At 38.9% G+C, this 26291-nt stretch overlaps 1 protein-coding gene across 1 annotated transcript; it reads left to right on the forward strand.

Moving 5' to 3' along the window:
• LOC112054143 (synaptic vesicular amine transporter) lies at window positions 1–25836 on the forward strand. Its single transcript, XM_052889699.1, has 13 exons — window positions 1–133; window positions 4725–4859; window positions 9846–9995; window positions 16218–16350; window positions 16776–16834; window positions 17415–17536; window positions 17750–17894; window positions 18125–18226; window positions 18779–18913; window positions 19413–19504; window positions 19893–20076; window positions 20207–20340; window positions 21220–25836. The coding sequence occupies exons 2-13, from the start codon at window positions 4733–4735 to the stop codon at window positions 21283–21285; spliced, it is 1449 nt and encodes a 482-aa protein (XP_052745659.1). The 5' UTR covers window positions 1–133; window positions 4725–4732; the 3' UTR covers window positions 21286–25836.
• Window positions 25837–26291: the final 455 nt, after the last annotated feature.

Here is a 26291-nt window from a genome sequence, read left to right on the forward strand (position 1 = left end):
GAGGATTCTGGTCGGTCAGTCCGTCGTCGGCCGGCGCGGCGGGAGGACGTCGATGCAACAAGCTGCTTATAATTATAATTATATTTTAATTTTTCGTTCCCAACCGAGATGCTCTCCGCTGAAGTAATTTAGGGTGAGTATGAATGTCTTTATAATATTTTTAAACAAATTTAATTAATTATTATTCAAATTACTTTTAAGAAAAGATATTTTTAATTGAATATTTTTATCTCAAAACAGTCTAGTTTTACTATAAATCTTATTATAAGACCACCAGAAACTGCAATTATTTATTACTAGCAGATCCGTCGCGGCTTCGCTAACATATTACCCACCCTGGTGGGTATGAGGTAATATATATTGTGTTACTCGCTGATAACGTAATTTTCCATTGGTAAAAGAATTTATTAAAATCGGTGCAGTAGTTTTAGAGTCTAAGCAAACAAACAAAAACCAAACCAGACCTCTGTATATTATACTAACAGACGCCGCGCGGTTTGACCCGCGTGGTTCCCGTTCCCGTAGGAATATGGGGATAAAATATGGCCTATAGCACTCGGGGATAATGTAGCTTCCCAACAGTGAAACAATTTTTAAAATCGATTCTGTAGTTCCAGAGCATATTCAAAACATACAAACAAACAATGAAATCTTTCCTTTTTAAAATTATAGATTATTTTCGACTTAGTGTAAAACTATTTTTTTTTATTTTATTTTATCGCTTTGTAGACGTAATTAATTAATTAATTAATATACACCGTTCAGCTTTTTAGTTTTAGCAGACTCTTGAGTTATGTTGCTCAAACTTTATCTTTTTAATTAACATCGGAATTAGTATGCGATTTTCGATTTCCAATTACGTTCTTGAAGTCGGTCGACTATTTACTATAAAACTTATTAAATAAAACTTTTAAATAAGACATTTATAGATTATTTCTGATCGAAAAAGAGCAACTTCAAAATTCCTTAACAGTAATAAAAGATAGAACTAGTAGACGCATCGCGGTTTCCCCTTACCTTACCCACGTCATTCTCCTTTGTGGACCTGCGGGGATAAAATATAGCCGGAGTTACTCGCTGATACTGTGACTTTCTAATGGTGAGAAAAATATTTTTAAATGGGTCGGATAGTGCGATTTAAATCGTATCAAACAATTAAAAAAAACAAATTTATAATATTAGATTAAAGAACCTAAATAGGGATGATGACAGTTTTTTAATTTGTATATAAATTAAGAGTATGCTATTAGTAAAGCAATTTTGTAAAAGGAACAGGGTATCTGCGATCATTACTTTCGGAGCTACAGGGATTTAAAGGGTCAGATTTGCGGCGCTGCCGCGGATCCCTGAAAAACGCCCCATACAAAATGGTACGAACTTATGACGTCGTAGGCAATTAATGATCGTTAGATTTGTATGGGCGTTTAAACAAAATTACTAATATCTTTGTTATTTCTGCGTTTACGTTTATAGTTCATATATTAAAAAATGTCACATTTAATGTAAGGAAGCTAAAACTGTATGAATTTTCATCTAATTACGATAAAATATTTTTAATAGATTTTGAAATTTTATAATTTTATTTATTTTGCAAATATCCAGTCAATCTTTGCTTTTTATGTATAAATTAGTTAACATTGACATAATTTACCCGAATGTATCATAAAAATCAATATATTCAAACCTAGTCATCATCCCCATTATCATCCTTCCAATAGAATAACACTGAAATCTTCGGATCGGCAAACCCCGGCCAAGTGCGTGTCGGTCACGCGGAGTGTGGGGTTCCGTAGAAGAGACCAACTTTGCATTTTTGATTTGCCGACTGTTAATGGAATCAATAGGGCATATTTCCTCCACCGCCTCAGAATTTTTTTCGCATATGTTTCATGATATTATTTGAAATCAGAAACCTTTTTTAGTTCGGACGGAATGATTTGTATTATTTAAACAATATTTATTCTATATATATAATTAATAATTAAAAAACAAAACACTACCGTATAAGTAAAACAACAACCCGCACTATGCGATACACGAATAAACAAATCACCCGCCACCCCTGAAAAAGTATTTTGCATCTTATAATTTACTAGCAGACTCCCGCGGTTTCAACCCGCGTGGTTCCTGTTCCCGCAAGAATACGGGGATATAATATAGCCTATAGCACTCGGGGATAGTGTAGCTTCCCAACAGTGAAAGTATTTTTCAAATCAGTTCAGTAGTTTCGGAGCCTATTCAATGCAAACAAACAAACAAATCTTTCTTCTTTTATAATATTAGTATAGAAGTACAGATAACAGTTCTTTTTTATACTATAAAATAGTACCTATATATTTGAGGTGATCATAATGACACTCGTAATGCCAGTCACGGACGGAGTGGCGGGTGCGCTAAGTGAGTTATTAAGGACTTGAGAAGGCCAATTTGCGCTGCGGCTCTCCCTTCGCTCCCTCCCACTCCCTCCCACTCCCTCCCGCTAGCGAGTGATGACAATTATTAGGGACTAGAACACCCTGCGGTTTCACCCGCGTAGCTCCCGTCACCGTTAATATAGCCTTTGACACTCACAAATAACGTGGCTTTATTTGAATAATGAACTAAGAAAATTCCTCACGATGTTTTTCCTTCATCTTTTGAGACACGAGACAGGCTGGTGGGAGGCTTCGGCCGCGGTTAGTTACCACATTACCGTAAAAGACGTACCACCAAGCGATTTAACGTTCCAGTACGATGTCGTGTAGAAACCTAAAGTGGTGTGGATTTTCGTCCTTCTCTTTACAAGTTAGCCCGCTTCCATCTTAGATTGCATCATCACTTACCATCAGGTGAGATTGTAGTCAAGGGCTAATTTATAAATAATAAAAAAACGTGATATTAAATTCATTAAAATGCACAGAGCTGTATGCGAATCCACACCCTCCGGTAACGGAGGCAGAGGTCACACCCACTGGGCTACCACGGCTCTCTGTTAACGATGGTGATTCCCCACGGTCCAAGTATTTTAATACATTCAGATAGGTTATTAAAACCTTAAAATATTCCATTAAAACGATCTCAAACCGTTTAAGGCTCCGAAATTAAATAAAGTTGGCCTGTAACCCGCCGCCGGCTACATGTACAACATTTAATTTGACTCCAAGTTCGTCGGGCAGACGACTTGTTGACCTGGTTGTGGTATATTAAAGCGGTGTAATGCAGTATGCTGCAGGAATTGTATTGTTGTGGTCTTTCTTATAATGAAATCCTTTTATTTCTTGTTAACTTTTTATTAATATCACACTAATAATCGATCGTAGATCGTTAGACGGGCCCCGAAGCGTCGCGGAATTGTCATTTGTTTCACAAATACTTAGAAAGTAGAACCTTTACTCTTTATTCCTGTTGCGGTTTGTATTTTTACATTTCCAAAATGAGCACGAAGGCATAATTATGGGACTAAACAAGAAAAAACAGTAAAATATTTTTTAAATCACAGCATGCGCTCGTTGCGTACTAAAATAAGATGTGCGTGCACATCTTTGAGTAATGACATAACATTGTGCGTTCTATAATATGGAGGGGTCCATCTAACGATTTATATCGATCACTCTAATTAATTAATATCACTTGGAACGCTGTGCACAGCGCAAACCATCGGGCTAGAGAGGGCGATGCTTGTTCTGTCAATAATGAAAAGATGACACAATGAAGGTTGACAATGTCAGCTGTCATTGTGTTCCGATTCACTCTATTACACTTGTTCATTGTTAGGTTTATCGTGACCGACTTTTTTTTTACGGTACGTCTTTGTTGGTAGGGTAACTAGCCGCGGCCGAAGCCTCCCACCAGCCAGACCTGGACTTAACAAAACCTCAATCGGTCGGCTGCCTTTCGAACTGCGTTCTTGTGGAGTCTTCACAAATAGTTAAACTTGACTTTTCAAAAGTGCTTGTAAACTGAACCTACTTGAAATAATTGAATTTTGAATTTTGGGTGTTGAGAACTAAGTGGAGGTTACCTCGACGGTTACCCCTTTTTATTTGGGACTCTTGACTCCCGCAGTTATTTTCTGCAGAGGCATTTAAGCATATGGGACGATATTAATTATTGCAACCGGGATCGACTTAACCTTCTCTCCGAGGCACGGGAGCAACCAACTTCTGATTAGAGTAACATATATTTTGTTTCCGCGTTCCGACGGGTATAAGAACTACGCTGGTGGTACTAGTCATTGACAAACACGTTAAAAAGTAAAGGTCTCGGAAGTGACCCTCGCGGAACTCCAGAGACTACTTTGATATTCTGCTGTTATTGTTATTGGTCTATTAATTAAATATGAGACTAGCTAGTTGGAATATTAGTGATAATTCCGCATTGTTTTAGTTTATCTATATTGAGGTATACTTGATCATAAGCCTTTTAGAAGTCAGCATGTAATACTTATAGTATAACTTGATAAACTACTTCCAATTTGATTTCTGCATGTTCTGGAGTATTGCGGCTTAGAATTACAGAACTATGGTGTTCCTGAAACAGTCTTATATCTAAAAGTAGACGTCCGCATCTATTGAAAGATGACGATGATGAGATTTGTCCGCTGGGTGTGCGGTACTGGGATGTGCTCCTAGCGAGTATATTAGGTGTAATAGGTGTTGGATCATTCAACATCCGTTGCCCTGCTTGTACCGTCGACACCTGGTGTGTCAGCTGGATGGAAGTGTAACGCGCGGCGTTGTCCTCAGGAGCAGGCATGGGCGCGGCGTCAGGCGGCGGCGGCTGGCGCGCGCGCGTGGCCGCGTGCCGCGAGTCGCGCAAGCTGGTGCTGGTCATCGTCGCCATCGCGCTGCTGCTGGACAACATGCTGCTCACCACCGTGGGTGAGTGTCCCCACTGTATCTCACACTGTGACGTCAACTGCCACTGGTTTGTTTACTATATTTCACTGCAAGTTGACTAAAGGAGCTTATAGCGATAAGACCGCTTTTGCGCACATATTCTGCAGCAGTTTTAATACAATCTTCTAAATATATAAAACTCAAAGGTGACGGACTGACATAGTAATCTAACATCGCACAGCCCAAACCACTGGACGGATCGGGCTGACATTTGGCATTGGAAGTTATTTGATCAATTTTACCCAACCCCCCCCCCCCTGTAATTATTTTCATTATTGTTTTCATTTATATCTCTTTACTTTGTTATGTCTGAATATATAATCATCTTTCTTTCTTATATCAAAGTTACCGTGGGTTCCAATTTTTCCTTTTGAAGTACGATTTAAAATTGCTCCTACGGTCTACAGTATCTTGGAGTTGTTATTCAAATTTCCAAGTCAACGCAAAAAAAATACTCTGCCGTTAGAAACGATCTGAAATTTCTATCATTTTTAATAAAATTACAAAAAGTTCGAGGAACGGCGGACAAAGAATTGAATTAACTGTGTCATTCATATTTTTTTCACTTTTCGATTTATGATGAAGAATCTGAAGAATAACCCTTAGTGGACGAACCCGAATTGCACTTGACCGGTTTTTTTAAACACATTATAGTGCGACACGGGGCTCGAACCCGAAACATTCATTATCCTCGGTTGCTAAAAGTATCGTCAATTTAGTATAGTGGTGGAAGTGTAAATGTGCCGGTCAGAGATGCGCTGAATTATGTATGACATCAGCGGAGTGCGGGGGGAGGGGGAGGGGGGGGGGAGGGGGCAGGCATTTACACAGAGCTCCTTGTACACACAGACACTGCGATCCGCCAATTTATTATACACCTCTTTTTTAGGATTCCGTACCCAAAGAGTAAAACTGGACTCTCTCACTAAGACTCCACTGTCCGTCTGACTGTTTCAAGAGTTTCCTCGGCTTAATGTCACAAGACGTGATAACCTAGTACACATGATCTCTGCCTTCGATTCGGAGGGCGTAGGTTTGAATCTGGTCCGGGGCATGCACCTTCAACTTTTCAGATAGGTGCATTTTAAGGCATTGACTATCATGTGTCTCCAACCTTGAAGGAAAACATTGTGAGGAAATCTGCACACCGGAGAATTTACACACACACCTCAATTTACATTTACCCAAAGAGTAAGACGGGATCCGCTCACCATAACTCCACTGTTATTGTTATGGACGGGTTAGAAAGAAAGAAAAATATTTTTATTTAGTCAGTAAAAACTTAAAACTAAGATTTTATAAAGAAAAAGAAAAGTGCACTCACCAATTAAAGGTCTCCCACTCAGCATAAAGCTGCAGCGCTGGTTTTCTTTAGAAGCATTTAAAAGTTCGGATCCTTAACAGCAATTGTCCAAGTGTGAAGTTAATATTTTCCTCGACTTTATGTCACAGATCGTGTGCCCAATCGCTACTTAGCATCGCTGCAACTCTTCGAAAAACAATTAAAGATGAAACTTCAAGACTTTCTAGCGAACAATGGCCACGTAGAAGTCTAGAGACATTATTCCTCATGTTGTACTGTAGAAAAAATTACATTTAATATTTTAAACAATTGAGAATCTAGACCCTTGACACTTGCTTCCTTCTAAAGCCACAGTTCATAATTGGTCCCCGTAAGATACGGTAGAAGCATATATCGACAAACTTGAACCATATTGGAGATTATATCTGAAGGAGAGGGAAGGAGGAATGAGGGGGAGGGGGGGCTAATCGAGTTATCTCTGTCGGAGGGTCATTTCCGACCCGTCGTATGCAGACGAGGCTACTCGTGTCAGCTCGACCCGTCGCGCCTCCGCAGCTCCGTCAACAAGGAACCTACATAGTAATTAGTATCGCTGTTATCTGTCCACAGTTTTATTTGTTTGTCAGACAGACAACAATGTGACCTTATTAGAGTTCCGTATTCCTTTTGAACTACGGAACATTATAAATGTAAGATTATATAAAGACACGGATTTCTCAAACGGCATTGCTTTAAGTGAAACAGACTACAAAGGAAAAGTTGAGACTTTGTTCGGAGGAATTGTTGAGAAATGCCGCGAGTTGGGAACTCACTCACTGTATATCTATAATATAAATCTCAATTTGATCCAAACTGGGAATCAAACTCCAGACCCTGTCGCAAGTGACGCATTGCATTGCTAGAGAGTGAAAATTGTGTTGATATAAAAAATAGTAGATTGTTCTACGAGGGGCTAAAAAGACCCATTATATACGAGGTAATGTTAAGGCACGAGCCGTAAGACGAGGGCCGCTAAATAGAAACCAAATATGTTTAATCTATGATAAGTTTGACTATGACGCGGACTCACGTAAAATAGAACCACATTTCTGGCGGTTTCTATGCGGCATCGTACCGGAACGCTACATCGATAGGCGGTACGTTTTTGCCTGTAGGATGGTATCTAGCCACGGCCGAAGCCTTCCACCAGAACAAACCTGAGTCAATTGAGAAAATAGTATGTATACCTCTATATCGATGTCGCGACACTACAGCCGATGTCTGACAGCTAATCGAGTTTCCTGTTCTGCGAGTGACGTCACTCGCAGTGAAGTGTGCTCGCCTGTAATTAAATTAGTTATTGAATTTGCGCGCGTCGAGTTCAACTGGAAATTGAAATACGTTCCCACGATCCTTGCTTTCGGCTATATTACAATACTAGTACACGCCTCGCGGTTTTGCTCGCGTAGTTCCCGTTCCCGTGAAAATTCATGGATAAAATATAGCCGTATTTTAGCAGACTCAGGAGTGATTACAAAAATAAGAATACTAATGTCGAACATTATTGAATTCACAATTCACAACACTTGTCAGGACAACTTAATTTTACGTAAAGTGACAGTATTAGTAACAGTAGTTTTAATCCCACGGTTCAAATGTTAAAATTGTCTACCACTCACCTACAGTTGGAGTATGAGCTGACACACTCTCAGCGTTCAGATAATTAAGGTATGTCTAGCAGTGGCGAAGGTTGGTAAGGTAGGTCTCAATAAAAAGGAAAAACATACCGCTCGATATGCTTATATATCCATACATACATCATATTCATTACAATAATGAGTACATGGATTTGTAAACGGTAACCGAGCCGTGGTAGTCCAGTGGATACGACCTTTGCCTCCGATTTCGGAGGGTGTGGGTTCGAAACCAGTCGGGGCATGCACCTCCAACTTTTCAGTTGTATGCATTTTAAGAAATTAAATATCACGTGTCTCAAACGGTGAAGGAAAAACATCGTGAGGAAACCTGCATACCAGAGAATTTTCTTAATTCTTTGCATGTGTTAAGTCTAACAATCCGCATTGGGCCAGTGGACTATTGGCCTAACCCCTCTCCTTCTGAGACTAAGCTTAGCAGTGAGCCGAATATGGGTTGATAATGATGGTGATGAACCCGGCGGGAATCGGCTTGTTGGGGTCTTCGCCGCTGTTTAGCTATCGCTTGCTCACATCACTCGTGTCGCTGTAATGTTTCATTGGCCGAGACCTCCACACGAGCTCACACACGCACCATTGATTGTGTCGCTAATGTGCTAATGTGTTAATTCAAGAGCCTAGATCTTAAACTAGATTAGTGACACAAACATCCGACACTACAGCGATGCTACGAGTACATTATAGCATTGCTCTACTAATGCTGTTATCTTAGTGGCTGTTATGACAAGTCGTAACTTGGAAATTGAAGGATTTTCCCTAAACAATTTCTAACCCAATTTCACCCTCTCTCATTTAGTTGTAAGTTAGTGTTGATAACGACAAAATGTATTCTGTAACTTAAAGCATTATGGTCTCAAATCGAGCTAATAATAAATATTGACAAACAAAAAACCCAAATACAAAAATATGCTAAGTGTACTTGTAAAAATTTACCATGTTGTTCTAGGAACTTACGTCTAACTGGACTGGTGAATAAACCCAATACCAGATGTCAAACAGGTCACAAGGATCGAAATCATTTTCTGTTCATGTCTTGGTGAACAGAAAATGCCAAGCCAATACGAGAAAACTGAATTGTGCATATCTTCACAGAAGAGTCTGTCTGAGTATAGCTATCTGTTAGAGTTCTTAATTCTTTCTCAAAAAGATGATATACAAGCTCAGCTTAGTTTCATCCAAATAGTTCAGCAGGGTTATTGTGTATCTCAGTGTACCATTTTAGTAATGAATCGCTACGTGGTTTTTTGGTTTTTGCAATCATCATATATTGTGTTTTCGTTATTATACAGAAAAATCATTATTTACGTCATTTTGTTGAAATAATCATGTTAGATGTCGTCATGTTGTTGTAAAAAAAATCACTGCCAATTGATGTAACATAGGCGTAGTCTTGGTCATTTCGTTGAAATAACTATGTTAGATGATAACACAAATGAAAATACAACGAAAAACGATGTAGTGACTTATCATTTGAATGGTACACCGAGTTACAGAATAGGGCCGCTGTAGTTTCAGAGAGAGTACCTCATTATCATTTACATCTGAAAGTGATCTTAATAGCCCTTATAGCTCAGTGAATATGACATCTGTCTCCGTTTCCGAAGGGTGTGGGTTCGAATCCGGTCCGGGGCATGCACTTTCAACTTTTCAGTTGTGTGGTTTTTACGAAATTAAATATCACGCAAACGTTGAAGGACATCGTGAGAAAACCTGAATATCGGAGAGTTTTCTTAATTCTCTGCGTGTGTGAAATCTGCCAATCCGCATTGGATCAGCGTGGTGGACTATTGGTCTATCCTCTCTCATTCTGAGAGGAGACTCGAGCTCAGCAGTGAGCCGAATATGGGTTAATAATGATGAGTGATTTTAAACGCAACCATCTCCCTAACTAGTTAGCTGTTTCTTAGTTAACTGTGGTAAGTTAATTATGCTAATAATGTTAATGATGACGCCGTTCGTTCCGGCCCGCAGTGCCCATCATCCCGGAGTTCCTGTACGACATCCGGCACCCCGACGAGCCGCTGTCCATGTCGCTGGAGGAGCTCACCACCCCCGCGCCGCCCCCCACCCCCTACTGCCCCTGCCTCAACCGCACTGCCACCCCCGACAACTACACGCAGGGTGAGTACCACATACTACACAACTCCGTTCAATAATACGATTCTATATAAAATAATATTTCTGCTGTGTGTAAAATAGTTGTAACATTATTACTATAAGTTTCGTAAAGATTACTATGCGACGAGTTGGAGTGATGTTGTGAATGCTGAACTATACACGAACAATAATTGAATCGAATCCTACCTTTTTGTATATATATTTCTTTAGTTTTGTATTGAATTTGTTTTTGTTCCATCAACCGTGCACACCTACTATTAATTGGTACAAGTGAATATGAGATGATTTGGTGCTCCTACCTATGTATGTATTTCTATTTTCGCTTTGGTATTATATTTGTTTTGTGTTTATTATTAAGTGTTGCACTTTTATTTACTTTAGACAGTTACATTTGATAAGTTATGATAATATAGTATAGTATAAATAAATATATGCTTTTTTTGGTGTTGTATCTGTTTTGTACATGATTCTTTTGTAAATATTGTTTAATTTTCAGTATTTTACTTTTATTTTCTTGTGACACATATGAAAAGTACAATATGAAGGATGTGTATGAATAAAAAAATTGCTTTTTTTTTTTTTGGTATTATATCTCTTTTCTATACATATATCTTTTGTATCTATTGTTTATTATTAGGTATTGTACTTAAATTTTTTTTTTTTTTGTGACTTTTACTACATGTGACATGTTATGATAATATAGTTTATATAACTAATAATCAATATGAATCCAATTGAAAATGTAACCCTACGTAGGAAAGAAAAAGCAAAATCAACTACAAATTTAAGTGATTTACAAAATGAAGAACATGGGTCCTTTGAGCTCAGTAATAGTTATATTACAAACAGCTCCGCGAAATCACTACCAAATATCAGTATGGACAATGAAATAATAACCAAACTAAGATCAGATATTGACTTTTTACAACTGCAAATGGAATCAGCGCATGCAAAAATAGATTCACTCAGTTTTGAGAATACAAAGCTTAATGAAGAATTGCAAAAATGCCAAAAGAAGCTTGACTTACTTGAGGAAATGCGTATCAGTCCTAATCTACCGTCTGTGCCAGACAATGGAAAAAATCAAGACAGTCAACAATGTGCTAGAATTTTGAATCTTCAAGAAAAAAGTAACATTAATGACGGTTTAAAAACAAATATAAGAAGTATACCTACAAGTACGGAAAAACCAGATCATACAACATTCGTGCAAATAGAAGCGACAAAAATCCATACTGAAAAGAGTGAGAATGGAAAAGACAATCAAGTACCTTCTGAAAGCCAATCTAATATTAACACTTTAAAGCCAAAAAATAGTACATTGAATATAAATAAAACAATACATATTTTAGGAGACCAATATGCAGTGGGCATGTCTCAAAACTTGATTAAAAGTAGAGAGGATAAAAAACAATACATTCATTATAAAATTACATCTTTTGTAAAGCCAAACGCACTATCGACTGACACACTTGAACTTAGTCAAACTCTTAAACAAGAATTGTCAAAAAAAGACGTCGTAATTCTTGTTATAGGCGCAAATGACACAAATCCTTTCGCAGTACTAAATGAACTAGGCATAGCTTTGAGTAAATTAAAACACGTAAGAGTCTACGTTTTACCCGTATATCACAACAAAAGCGTTAATACAATGAAACTTAATGTCCACATAGCATGCTTGGTAAAATTATATAAGAACTGTAAATTTATCGAACCTGGTAGGAATTATATTAATGAGAATCAATATTTACATGACATGATTAATAAAATAAACTTTAACATTGACATAGATGACTACAATAATACTTACATTAATTTAAAATTCAGAAGAACACAATTACATACGAAAATGTCACGAACCGACAGCAACATAAATTATTCAATGAAAAAACTCAACGGCGTTTATCAAAAAAAAATAACAGAGTATTTTTCACCCATTAAACTATGCTCGATTGAACAAAAATCTCCGCAGACTACTCATAAGCGAAAAGGCACAATACCATTCTACTTTAAAAAACAAAGTTTGACCAACAGTCTAAACACGCAGAATAAAAACCATAAACGAACTAGGTTTTTTCGGGACTTCCAAACAAGCAACGACTTCAAAATAAGTCTATAACAATTTTTCACCAAAATATAGCTTCGATTTTAAAAAAAAGTGATACATTAGAAGTTGCACTAGATGAACTCCAAAATAAAAACATAAATATTGACGTTATATGTCTTAGTGAAACTTTTTTAAAATGTGGATCTGAACAATATATAAAACTGAATAACTTCTCAGTGGTGGCGTCTTATTCAAGAAAAAAACAAAAGAGAGGGGGGACTTGTATTCTCTTAAATAATTCATCAAATCTTAACTGCAAAAAAATTAATTCTATCAATAATTTAGGGAAAGACGGTGAATTTGAATGCTGTGCAATTGAGTTACCGGAATGTAATCTGATAATTTGTTGTATATACAGGATTCCAAATAACGAAAACATTCAGATTTTCTTTAACAAGTTTAATGCTATCCTGGATATACTTACACGCAAAACAAAGTATAAACTAGTTATTTGTGGAGACTGGAACATAAATATACTAATAAAAGACAATAAATTCACCCAAGAGCTAAAAGGTATTCTTAGTAATTATAACATGGACATTCACATAAATAAACCTACTAGACGTAAATCATGTATAGATTTATTTGCCAGTAACATAAAGGCCGTAAAAGGTGAAGTGCATATACTTGGTTTGTCTGATCACGAGACAGCACAAACCATTACATTTGAGACACAAACTCAAAAGACTAATTCATTTTGGTATGAATACAAAATTGATTACTGCTTACAAAATAAACGTAAATATAAGGAGTGCATAGCAGCACTGTCGTTTTCGGAAATATATAACGAAAAAGATATAAATAAAGCATATGACCTATTTTTGGAAGAAATTACACTGTTCTACAAACTCTGTTTTCCGATAGTAAAAGTAAAGTGTGGTTGCAGAAATAAAACTGCTAAATGGCTAACGAAAGGAATAAAAAGATCTAGTATAGTAAAAAGAAAATTATATTTGAGCTTAATAACGTCAGCAAGTAATAAAAAAAGAAACAGGAATAAATACATTAGTTATAATAAGTTATTGAAAAAATGCATACACACTTCACATAAAATTCAGAATACCTCATATATAACTAATCATAGTAACAAATGTAAAGCAACATGGTCAGTTATTAAAAATGCTACAGGTAGTGAAATGCCAAGAGCAAATATAGATAACATAAAAATAGGGAACTCCATTATCATTAATCCGGATCAAATTGCAGAATCCTTTAATAAATATTTCATTGAATTAACAAACAAACCTAAAACAAAAATTCAAAATTCAATTAAAGATAAAATTGAATTTAACAATAGCAGTTTATTTCTTGTGCCCACTGATTCGTATGAAATTCTAAAAATTATTAGATCACTACGTAATACTAATTCAGTAGGATCTGATGGAATCAGAACGGATATTGTTAAAGACGTAGCCCAAAAACTTAGCATTCCTATTAGCTACCTTATAAACTTATCGTTCGAGCTCGGTATTTTCCCAAACACATTAAAAGAGACTGTTATTAATCCACTGTTTAAAAAGGGCAATCGAGCAGAAATGAGTAACTATAGACCTATAGCTTTAATTACTATATTTTCAAAAATCTTTGAAAAGGCAATGTACACAAGGATAAACGATTTTATTACCAAAACAAATACTCTTAGAAAAGAACAGTACGGATTCCAAAAAAACAGTTCGACAACAAAAGCTTGCTTTAACCTTATTAAGCTGGTCACAGAAAGCATGAATGACAATATACCAGTGGTTACTATATTTCTGGATATGAGCAAGGCTTTCGATTTTGTTGACCACGCTATATTGTTATCTAAATTAGATAAGTATGGTATACGAGGTATTGCTAACGATTGGTTTAAAAGCTATTTAGGGGAAAGAAGGCAGTGTACAAAACTCAGTAAAATAATAAATGGTGAAAAATTTGACGTCAAATCTTCTTTTATCATTAACTCCTCTGGGGTTCCACAAGGAAGTATTTTGGGTCCTTTATTATTCTTACTATACATCAATGACTTGCCAAATTCTTCTAAACATCCCTGTATATTGTTTGCCGATGACACAACTCTAATTATTAAATGTAAAAACGAAGATACATTTGAGTCTGATATAAATTTTACCTTTAGTGAAGTAATAAAATGGTTGGAAAGAAACAAACTACAAATTAATATTGACAAGACTAAATTTGTTGTATTTAAAACTAATAGGGCCAGAGAAACCCCGATTTCAATACAATACAACAACTCCAACATCGAAGAAGTTAACACAATTAAATTTTTAGGTATAACATTGGACTGTCATTGCGACTGGAAGGAACACATCGAAGATCTATGCAGTAGAGTAAACAAGTTTGTGTATGCCATTAAACGACTAGGACAAGTGTCAACTAGAGAGGCAGTTTTAAGTGCATATCATGGATACGTGTCATCTATACTTAGATATGGAATAATTATTTGGGGTAACTCGGTAGATATAGATAGAATTTTCAGAATTCAAAAAAAATGCATTCGAGCAATATGTAAAGCACATTTTTTAGATAGCTGTAAACCACTGTTTAAGAAGCTTAAGTTGCTACCGCTACCTTGTATATACATTAAAGAGATTTGTATATTTGTGAAAAAAAATCCTGAATATTTTAGAACTCGTGGTCAATTAATATCTCATACTGAACCAAGACACAAAAATAGACTACTTGCGCCAAGAATGAGACTCGTTCTGTTTAAAAGAAATGCCTTTTGTATGGCAATTCAAATATATAATAAAGTTCCAAGTTCGATCACAGAATTGACTTTTCCTGCATTTAAACGTAAATTACATGAGTGGTTATTATTTCATTGTTTTTACTCTACGAAAGATTTTTTTAATTTTAGCTGAATTACTGATAAATCAAATTACATATGTTCTTCAATGTATTATGGATAATAATTACTACTGCAAATTGACTTATTGACATTTTGACATTTATTTTATATTTTCCTCAGTCGCTATTTTCATTCTTTATATCTAATTTTTGAATTAAATATTTTTTCTTGTGAATAATTTTTAATTAATGTGTATAATATAAGTACTATTGTAAAATATTGCTAAAAATTTGCACGCTGACTTACTCGGTAAATTGTGTTGGAAATCATACCATTATTGTAAGATCTATTTGTAACCCACAATTTGGCAAATAAATTATTATTATTATTATTATTATTATAGAGAAAAAAAGCGTTCAATTTAAAAACAAAGATATAAATATTTGTTTAAGAGACTAGCGGACGCCCGCATATTGTTTAACCTTAAATTCATAAACGCCGCGGGAACCACAATTATTTCAGAGATAAAAGTAGCCTATATGTTACTCAATAACCTCCCCTATTATCGATGAAATTCAGTTAAAATAAGTTGAGCCGTTTTTGACATAAGTCCGGACCAACCGTCAGATAAAAATCAGAAAGAAAGAAGTCATTTGTGTCTTAGTTCCGTGTAATAAACAATAGAGAAAACACAGACAGATACTTCTATTTTATTTATATGTATTGATGATGATAACAAAACTATAATCATACGAGTCGAAGTAACTCAATCACAAATATCGCTGACTCTCTGACACTCTATGTAGACACTCAATTGCTTCTGTTCCGCAGTGGCTGCAGCACTCATCACTCATCTCTAATAATAACTCGGATCAAGTCGCACATTAACAGAAATGTCCTCCACGATGTAACGTCTCATCTCAGTTCAATTCGTTTTCATTAAATGCTTAGCAACATCTACTGTAGCTAGATATTTGTTTATATTACCAATATACGAATAGTATTAACTAAAAGTAATATGTCATATGCAAATAAAACTGTCGTGATTATCTTTTGAAAGGAGACTCACTAATGAACATGAGGAACAGAAGTGGCCCTAACATAGATCCTTGCAACACCTCACTAGTGCCCCGGCTAATCGCTTGGTATTTACAAATCAAACTACATAAAATCACATTCGTTTTACAACACAAAACCAAAAAGAAAGGTGATACCGATTCTAATGAACGGTCGAACGAACGATGAGTCCGGTTTTTTTTTTGGGTTGCCCTAAATTTGTCTTAGTTAACAACCTAACGTTGAGTTCGCTTGTGGTGACTGTCGGCAGTGAACATCACGGCGAAGATGGAGGAGCGCCACAAGGAGCTGCTGCAGGAGACGGTGGCCGTGGGGGTCCTGTTCGCCAGCAAGGCCCTCGTGCAGCTGCTCGCTAACCCCTTCGTCGGGCCCCTCACGCACAGGTGAGGCCCCCTTAACTCGCAGTAAACAGTGGCGGTGGAAGTCTTGTTTTCGAGAATCATCATTATCACATCAGCCGATAGAGTCTACTACAGGACATAAGCCTTTTGTAGGCACTTCCAATCATCACGATACTGAGCCGCCTGCAGCCAGCGAATGTCTACGACTGCTTGTTGTCGTCGATCTACCTGGTGGAGGGTCAACCAACACTGCGCTTTATAGTGCGGGGTCGCCATTCCAGCACCTTGGGACCCGAACGTAAGTGATCTCATCTGATGGTGAGTGACGATGCAGTCTAAGACAGCAGCACTTACTTGAAAGAGATAAAATTTTGTTCTAACTGTAGCACTGACGGTTGCTGCGCGACATCGCGCCGAAACTTGTCATTGTGGGATGACAAAGGTGATGATATATGTTTGTGTTACAGGATCGGCTACAGCATCCCCATGTTCACCGGCTTCATACTGATGTTCCTCTCCACACTGAGTGAGTACATCCATCCACGTCAACCATCCGCGTCATCCATCCACGTCGACTATCCGCGTCATCCATCCACATTAACAAATATGACCAAATATAATGTAATTACCTACTTCATTTACACCCTTACAGTTGAGGAGTTCCTTTAAAATTGTCCCTCGTTTCCATCACCAGACTCCTAATTTAAATATTTTTATATTTTTATCTGTGTCAATAAATACGCTTCACGTCTACTCTTAATGACAGTCACAACCCATCTAGGTGAAAAGTTAAGTACAAAATATAATGAATTATTAAAAAAAAAATCTCCCTGTATTCATACATACGAGTAGGATAATTAATGTTAGCTTCAAACGATTATGATGGGTAAGATTGCAGGCAAAAGAGAAGTAGGCAAAAGGAAGAAGTATCGGCTTGGGGAAACTTATAGGAGTGGACAGGTATAAAGACAATCGAAGAACTTTTCCGCCTTGCCATGGACAAGAAAGACGTTTAGAAAGTTGACAGCCGATCTTCAGTAATGGAGAGGCACTATAGGAAGAATCCATATGTAGACATAGTGTGTATATCCGTCTGTGTTGTGCAGTATTCGCCTTCGGTCGCTCGTACAGCGTGCTGTTCGTGGCGCGTGCGCTGCAGGGCGTGGGCTCCTCCTGCTCCTCTGTGTCCGGCATGGGCATGCTGGCCGAGCGGTACCCGGACGACAAGGTACTGTTGTGTTCTATGCATTGGGCACTGTTCGCCTGATGGACCCTCCATTTGGTGATTTCTATTGTCCATCTTCTGTCAGAACAGCGTGCGATGTGACTAATCCATTGCCAATAAATTGGTAACCATCATATTTTGTCTTATGCTCTCGCTTCGTACTTGCTTTTTGAGTGAGTCGAGTGGGGGGTGTTAATGCTGATGACACGTATGCAGGAGCGCGGCAACGCGATGGGGCTGGCGCTGGGCGGGCTGGCGCTGGGCGTGCTGATCGGGCCGCCCTTCGGTGGGCTGATGTACGAGTTCGTGGGCAAGACGGCGCCCTTCCTGCTGCTGTCCGCGCTGGCGCTGGGCGACGGCCGTGAGTCACTTCCTGCTGCTGCTAGACGGCATCCTTTCTGTTGCTGCCCGCGGGGTTTAACATGGGCTGATATACAAGTGGTGGTGTGGCAGAGAGTTTATAAAGTTTTAGGACAAGAGAAAGGAAACCTCGTGGAGGGAGGAAACATGTTTTTCATAACAGAACATATTAAAGGTTGTCGTTACAAAAGGTATACATTAAGATGTAAAGAGTTATGTTTCTGTGTGCAGTGCTGCAGCTGATGATCCTGCAGCCGGGCGTGGTGCGACAGGAGAGCGAACCCCCCTCGCTGCGCGCGCTCGTCACTGACCCCTACATCATCGTAGCTGCGGGTGAGTGAGCAGAGACCCCATCTCCCTCTTTGCAGCCGGGCGTAGTGCGACAGGAGAGCGACCCCCCATCGCTGCCAGCATCATCTACCCCGTCCCCCACATCATTGTGGCTGCGGGAGAGTGAGCAGAGACCCCATCTCCCTCCTGCAGCCGGGCGTGGTGCGACAGGAGAGTGACCCCCCAGTTACATAATCAATGTGTGAGTTAGCTGCAGACCCCTACGTCACTGGCACCAACACGCTCCGAGCCACTGCACTCTTTGTCCAGATTCATAATCTGATAGACAACTTCCTAAGTAGCACTGCTCTTTGTGATAGAGTTCTTCCAGTGAACTTCTATCGATGTGCTCATTTCTCCGGACAACAGCGCAGTGATCCGCTCTAATATCTCCTTCAAATGCACTTCAGGTTGAAGGTCAGGTTGCCCTGACAATTACCATTACTCTGTTTTTAGGCAATTTGTTTTTAAGCGTCAAAGTGGTTTTGTCAAGTTATTATACAAAACTTAAAGGTTAATCATAACTCATCAAATTGTTTTTTATCTATTTGCCAGGTGCCATCACATTCGCGAACGTGGGCATCGCCATGCTGGAGCCGAGCCTGCCCATCTGGATGGCGGACACCATGCAGTCGCACCGCTGGCAGCAGGGGGTCGCCTTCCTGCCCGCCAGCATCTGCTACCTCATCGGTGAGAGCCCCCCATCACCATCATCATCACCATAACCATCATCGCCATACTGGAGCTGAGACTGCCCTGATTTATGACCTTTTGCTCGTAATCTATTATCAAACACGGCTAGAACGCAAGTGATACAACATATCTCGGAGGAGTATGCCGTGAGTGCTACCGTCAGCGTGGAAACGGCTTTTTCATTCGATGTTGCAAGTAACAAACTTGGAACCGAACTAACACTACGGAAGACGGATCCAATGATGACATTCAGGAACCGTCGGAGAGTGTAACGAAACCTTCACTTCCCACCTCTAACAATGCGCGCTGCGAGCGGCCGCGCGCGCCGCCGCGTCGTAGTTTGGGTCGTGCCACGTTGCAAGAACCAGCTCATGACTAAGTGCCCACTGTGGGTTCAAAACGAGTCAGGCATACTTCGACTTTGAATCACGTGATTTTTAGCCGTGTTTCATAATGAATGAATGGTGAATATAATTTTAAGGCTGAAATGTTCCAGGAACGAATCTGTTCGGCCCCCTCGGCCACAAGATGGGGCGCTGGCTCGCCGCGTGCTCCGGCCTCGTCATCATCGGAGTGTGCCTCATATTGGTGAGATCCTGTACTAAATATTCATTAACTAGCAGACGCCGCGCGGTTTTTACCCACGTGGCCCTATTCCCATAGGAATACGGGGATAAAATATAGCAGTACTCGGAGACAGTGAAAGAATTTTTCCAAATCACATCAGTAGTTCCAGAGCCTATTCAATGCAAACAAACAAACAAATCTTTCCTCTTTATAATATTAGCATCGACTAGCAATGATGTTGATAAGAAAGGGTTGGAAACTTTCTCGGCTTATAAAATGATGACGTCGCTCAACATAATTACTGCAACATAGATACTTTTAAATAAAACGGTCAGAAGTTCGTTCTGTCGAGTGCGAGTGAGCTTGAGGCTTACAAAGATGGTGACGGAAGGTTCGCTCCCCTCCTCAGATCCCGATGGCGCGCAAGCTGGAGCACCTCATCATCCCCAACGCGGGGCTGGGCTTCGCCATCGGCATGGTGGACTCCAGCATGATGCCGGAGCTGGGCTACCTGGTGGACATCCGGCACGCCGCCGTCTACGGCTCCGTGTACGCCATCGGGGACACTGCCTTCTGCCTCGGCTACGCCGTCGGTGAGTGCCGTGACGAGTGTCAGTGTATAAAGTAGGCACTTGCCTGTATCTTGATTATGCAACTGCCAATGACATTTTGGCCACAAATACATAGAGCAGTTTGTAACGAGTCCTCACGTGTCGCGTCCAGGCCCCGCGTTCTCCGGCGCGCTGGTGAACAGCATCGGCTTCGAGTGGATGCTGGTGATCATCGCGCTGCTCAACTTCGCGTACGCGCCGCTGCTGCTGTTGCTGCGCGCGCCGCCCGCGCAGGGGGAGAAGCAGGTGAGCTAAGCGCGCATACATACGTCGGCTCGAGTGCTGCTGCTGCTGCGCGCGCCGCCCGCGCAGGGGGAGAAGCAGGTGAGCTGAGCGCGCATACATACGTCGGCTCGAGTGCTGCTGCTGCTGCGCGCGCCGCCCGCGCAGGGGGAGAAGCAGGTGAGCTGAGCGCGCATACATACGTCGGCTCGAGTGCCGCTGCTGCTGCGCGCGCCGCCCGCGCAGGGGGAGAAGCAGGTGAGCTGAGCGCGCATACATACGTCGGCTCGAGTGCCGCTGCTGCTGCGCGCGCCGCCCGCGCAGGGGGAGAAGCAGGTGAGCTGAGCGCGCATACATACGTCGGCTCGAGTGCCGCTGCTGCTGCGCGCGCCGCCCGCGCAGGGGGAGAAGCAGGTGAGCTGAGCGCGCATACATACGTCGGCTCGAGTGCCGCTGCTGCTGCGCGCGCCGCCCGCGCAGGGGGAGAAGCAGGTGAGCTGAGCGCGCATACATACGTCGGCTCGAGTGCCGCTGCTGCTGCGCGCGCCGCCCGCGCAGGGGGAGAAGCAGGTGAGCTGAGCGCGCATACATACGTCGGCTCGAGTGCCGCTGCTGCTGCGCGCGCGCCGCCCGCGCAGGGGGAGAAGCAGGTGAGCTAAGCGCGCATACATACGTCGGCTCGAGTGCCGCTGCTGCTGCGCGCGCGCCGCCCGCGCAGGGGGAGAAGCAGGTGAGCTAAGCGCGCATACATACGTCGGCTCGAGTGCTGCTGCTGATCAGCGCGAATGTTGGAATTTGATAAATAATAATTAAATTGGTTACGGTTTACACAAATTGGTGCTGCTTATTATCATTAATATATTTCATAGTAATGTATTATAACAAGGAATGTGTTTGTGACAGAGTTTGATCATCAGCGACAAGTCGTCCGTGCGCTACGTGAGCTACCAGAACGAGGAAGAAGAATAAACCGCCATATTGACAACGCCGCCATCCGCCATCTTGAGTCCCGCCCGATTTTAACTTTTTAAATTTACGATGTCGAAGGTATGAATTGTAAACGCTTAAAACACGAAAAAAATACAAAAAAAAATGTAGTGACGTTTCGTAGGAGTATAATAAAAGAAAAATATAATGGAATATTTACGAGATAATAAATATACGATAATAAATATATCATATACATACATATTATACACAATTTTAAGCGTAGTATTAGATTTAATAAATATATTATTACGTATATGGAAACTCTTACGATTTTAGGAATATATTTTTAAATATACCTACTGTAATATCAGTCGAAAATATCTTTGTATATTATTGATATTCAATATTCATAGATAGTAGTGATATTTCTTATAAATTTGTTGACCAATTTTTCTAACTCTTTGACCAGTTCTCTCTATACATATACATACGCATATTACAAAAAACGTGACAGTTTATATTTATATTTGCGTAGGGTTTCGTGGAGACGTGTAACAAGGTCTTTACATACATATTGCCGTATAGTCAGGGTGTCTGTACATCGCAACGTAGGTACTTTACATTAAAATAATGAAATACATCAAAATATTCATATAAATATTTTGTATGTAATATAACATATAAGTATCGAGAAACATAGATATAAGTTATATTTTACTTTCATATATTTATGTAAATGTTCGAATAAATATTTGTTTTAATTAACAATGACATCGAGAATTTGTTTACTGAAAACATCACGATTGTGTGATTGACAATATGTTTACTGTGTGTTTATTGAACATCACATACTAAGTAGACAGTAAAACTGAAAATAATCTGCACAAGGGCTTTTATATTTTACCTCAAAGATTTATTTACCTCAAAAAGAAAAATGTTTCCAATCAACACATTATTTTATGATATTGTTATTAAAAACGGCGATTTTGCGGCAAGCCATCCCATGCGAATTCACTCACGTATAACTCGTACTCGACAGGATGTATCCATGTTATTGGTGTTCGCGGCAATTTCGCTCTTTTTAGACAGGATCACAGTAATAGGTAGTATGTGTATATTATATTTTTTGACAAATATTCCTCGTTCAAACGTATATTCAAGTATTTATTTTTACATTTTCTATATTCACATATACCACAGTCTTGGAAAAGAACACAATAATCGAATAGTTTAAATATTTAAGACAATAAATTTAAAACAATAACGATTTGCAAGCACATGTTATTCGCTCGGGCACATTTTTTGATATTCTTTTTATTGTGGACCAAAAAACAATAAAAGTTATTAATTATAATCAGCTTCGTTGCACTAGTTATTATTATAATTATTATAACTCTGTTTATTATTTTCGTCAAATATGAATGATTATTATCATTATACTATTATAATATAATAATATATATTTTAGTGGCTTAATAACATTCGTAAACTTTATTAGGTAGATGTCATGTTAGTGGATATAATTCATGAGCAATATAGAATATTATTTAAAATTATAATTATGGGTATAATATAGAGTTAGAACTCTCTCAGCATACTCTTGACAGTCTACAAATATTACAAATATGTAGTGCATGCGAATATTTAACTTTGTAGTTTCGACTTATTAAATAATTATGTAGTCGTCGCATCGTAAGGAACTCGTGTTGTATCTTGAAATTATAAAATTGAATATAAATTGTAATCCTTATAATATACATAATCAACTTGTGTTGTGATTGAATGCAATGAGTGTTGTGCCTCCAGAGTAAATCAACTTTGTTATTGATCACTTTGAGAATCTCTCTCAAATTTTTAGTTCCTATAAAAAACGTAATTTCTGTAATTAGTGATGTTAATTAAGACAAAGAAGAGTGGCCTACCTACCTGAATATAAACTATAATAAAAAGTAATTTTGAATTCAACAAAAACGTTTTATATATAGTTAGTGTGACGGTGTGTGGTGTTAGAGGACAGTGTCTGTGTGTGTGTGGCTGCGCACACAGGCGCACGTCCGCGAGATGCAACTGCTCATTGCACAAACAAACATGTCGTCGTCTTTCTTCAACAATATGAAAACTGAAAGTGACAACATTATGAACACCGTGCGTGAAACACAATCTGAAAACTGTTCCCGGGGTTGAATAACCTCCGAGTGGATGTTTAATGTGTTATTAATAACTATACTCTAAATGAAACAAGGCACTGCTCGACATGATATATGTGAACGTACTCATCAAATGCCACATATCTTTGACGGTGTATGTAGTATGTTGATATATTCTCTATACCATTAAAATTTACAGTACATTTAGGCGAGTGAGTAACTTGCCTGAGGATGAAAAACTGAAATGAAATTCGATATTTTCAAATTACAAATTCCATCTATTGTGATACTTACTGCCATCGAAGGGTTAAAAGGATGATATCTTCTTTATCTTTATCTTCTTGTAGTAACAGATACGGAACATGTAGTCTCGTCTATTGATTAAACAAAATACTTTTTAGAACATCACCTGATGTTGGTCGTTCGAAGTAATTGTAATGATAGTTACATAAAAAAAAATATAATCACGGTTACTTCCAGTGTTAGGATTTAATATTATACTCATATACGAAACTATTCGAATACTATAAAACAATATTCTTATATTATAATTCATTTGTAGTTTATTACTATAACTATTAATTCAATCCAGTGTAAATAATGTAATGCACGTCTGAACATATTATTAGTTAGGAGACGAGTAGGTGTAACAAATATTATTATGTAAATGTAATGTCGATATAACTTTATAAATTTATTTAATTGCAATCATCTTTTTCATCTTCAATATCATCTCTGTAATGATTGATGAACAGTCCATTCGTACTATCCTATCATTATTTTCACTGTGTCTATGTATTGGAGTGTTTGCATTATTATAGAATGATATTGTACTAGCTTACAAGATGTCGCTGCACTCTGCCGTTCGCGGACTACAGTGAGCTACAACTCCATGGCTGCCAGTTCATTCTATGAAACTTACGTAACCTACTCTTCCTACGTACCTTGTAAATTGTTGCTCAATAGCTCGGGGCAGGATTTGCACGATTGCAGCATCTACTACTCTGCAAGACGTGTGCTAGTACGGTGGTTTAAATTAGACTGAATAATAATGACGGCCGCGTGTTGCTGTGGGTATTTGCTTTTTGCATCCACGGCTGTGGGTTCTGTTCTCACAACTGGAAAAATATTTCCCATGTGATGAGCTCATGTGAGGGTGTTTTCCAATGTCTGGATGTGCTTAAACATTATCTAAGTGTTAAAATCCGCTAAGTTAATAGCCATAACACGCTCTGCGCTTACTTTGGCTAAGTAGTAATGTGTATTGTGTAAGCAACAAGTATATTTATTTGTTTGGACAATACACACATAGCTATCTATCAGCAAAGTAAGCATAGCTTTTGTTTGGGATATTAAGGTGCGTTGCTGTTGAATATACATGAATACCGTTTATGTACATTAAGTATGAACCGTTGCACACTGGGAACTTGCTGGTCACAAGAATGTTTTCCGACTGCGGGAATCGCGCCCCCGATTGGATGTAGAAGTACTCGCTGTGCTATTCGGTTGCAACATTGTAAGCGTAATATATAATTGAAATTGTTTCCCATTACCTGTCCCATTATGTACTTTTTCCAAGAACAGTTTTAAGTTAATAAAGTGTAACAATAAAGTAACGTATACTAGATACAAAAGAACTCGGTAGTTTCGTTTAACGTAGGTGCAGCGCGGACGGCAATAGCTACTTTGACGGAACATCACAAATCATTCATATTTGATGTCTTAGTTCGTACAAACTAATTGTAAACTAAATAAGCAATAGCTGGGTTTGGGTCCTTCCTATCGCCGTGTGACGTCACAGGCCCAGCGCACACCGCGCGGCGCCCGCGGGCTCGAGCGAGTCTGCGCAGCAAATGTGGCTCCTCTTCGAGTCAAATGCATTGCACTTCGCTACTGATACATGTACAAATCAAGGATCAAGCAGCCATGTACTTCGTCTATCAAATATGATAAAAAAGGCGAGTCTTGCCACTGTCTAAGCACGGACCTCGAACCAGTTCGGAGGAGACTACATTCGCCACAGTCGCGCCGGCGAACGGCGCGCGCGCTTCGATTCACGCACCGACTGTGCGCGGTTATATGATTGATTGTAATCAAGCGAGTTGTCTCTTACTAATGTGCAAATCAAATCCAATTTATATATTATTTATGGTTCACTGGATAAGCGAGCAGTCGTATATCCAGTCATCCGCAGCAGTGCACGCTGAGTGAGCCGCTCAGCCGCCGGTGTGCGGTGGCCCTGTGTACACCGGCTTGGTTTGTAGCTCTATTTTATTAGAAAATAATATTCGTTTTTATTTTAATATTATAATATTGTATAACTATTGCGTTTTAGATGTAGTACAAAACAAACGAGCTCTGAGCTACACGTGTATGGTAGTAATAATTTTGAAAAATACTGTAATATACGGCTTCTATATTATAATAATATTGATATATTAGATGTATATTGTATACCGAATATTTATTATAACATGTTAATAACAATGGATGAAAATGTTATTGTGATAGTCATTAGTGATATTTTTAAAGCTTTTAATATTATTATAATACAATGATATTTAGAAATTAAAAAATGATGCGTTATTGATTAATTAATTTTTGTTTTGATTTGTCAATAGTATTGTTCTAGTCATTTCGTGTCGGAGCACTGTCGTCGTGTCCGAGGTGTTGTGTTGTGTTACGTTGTGTTGTTGTTTGTGTCGCGTTCTTGTTGTTTCAATTAAATGTGGGTATATGAACTAAATGTGTCTTTTAATTAATGAATAATTTTATATAATTCCTTTCCTTGAGCCGTAATAGCCCAGTGGGTATGACCTCTGCCTCCGATGCCGGAGGGTGTGGGTTCAAATCCGATCCGGGCATGCATCTCCAATTTTCAATTGTGTGCATTTTATG

The sequence above is a fragment of the Bicyclus anynana genome, chromosome 26 (assembly GCF_947172395.1).
Source record: "Bicyclus anynana chromosome 26, ilBicAnyn1.1, whole genome shotgun sequence".
Classification (NCBI taxonomy): Eukaryota; Metazoa; Arthropoda; class Insecta; order Lepidoptera; family Nymphalidae; genus Bicyclus; species Bicyclus anynana.

Bases quoted from the DNA above. Each gene is read 5' to 3' on its own strand.
- LOC112054143 (XM_052889699.1), top strand. From the start codon at position 4,733: ATGGGCGCGGCGTCAGGCGGCGGCGGCTGGCGCGCGCGCGTGGCCGCG. The intron at 9,996-16,217 runs GTGAGTACCACA...GACTGTCGGCAG, and splicing joins CCCCGACAACTACACGCAGG to TGAACATCACGGCGAAGATG. The intron at 19,505-19,892 runs GTGAGATCCTGT...TCCCCTCCTCAG, and splicing joins TCGGAGTGTGCCTCATATTG to ATCCCGATGGCGCGCAAGCT.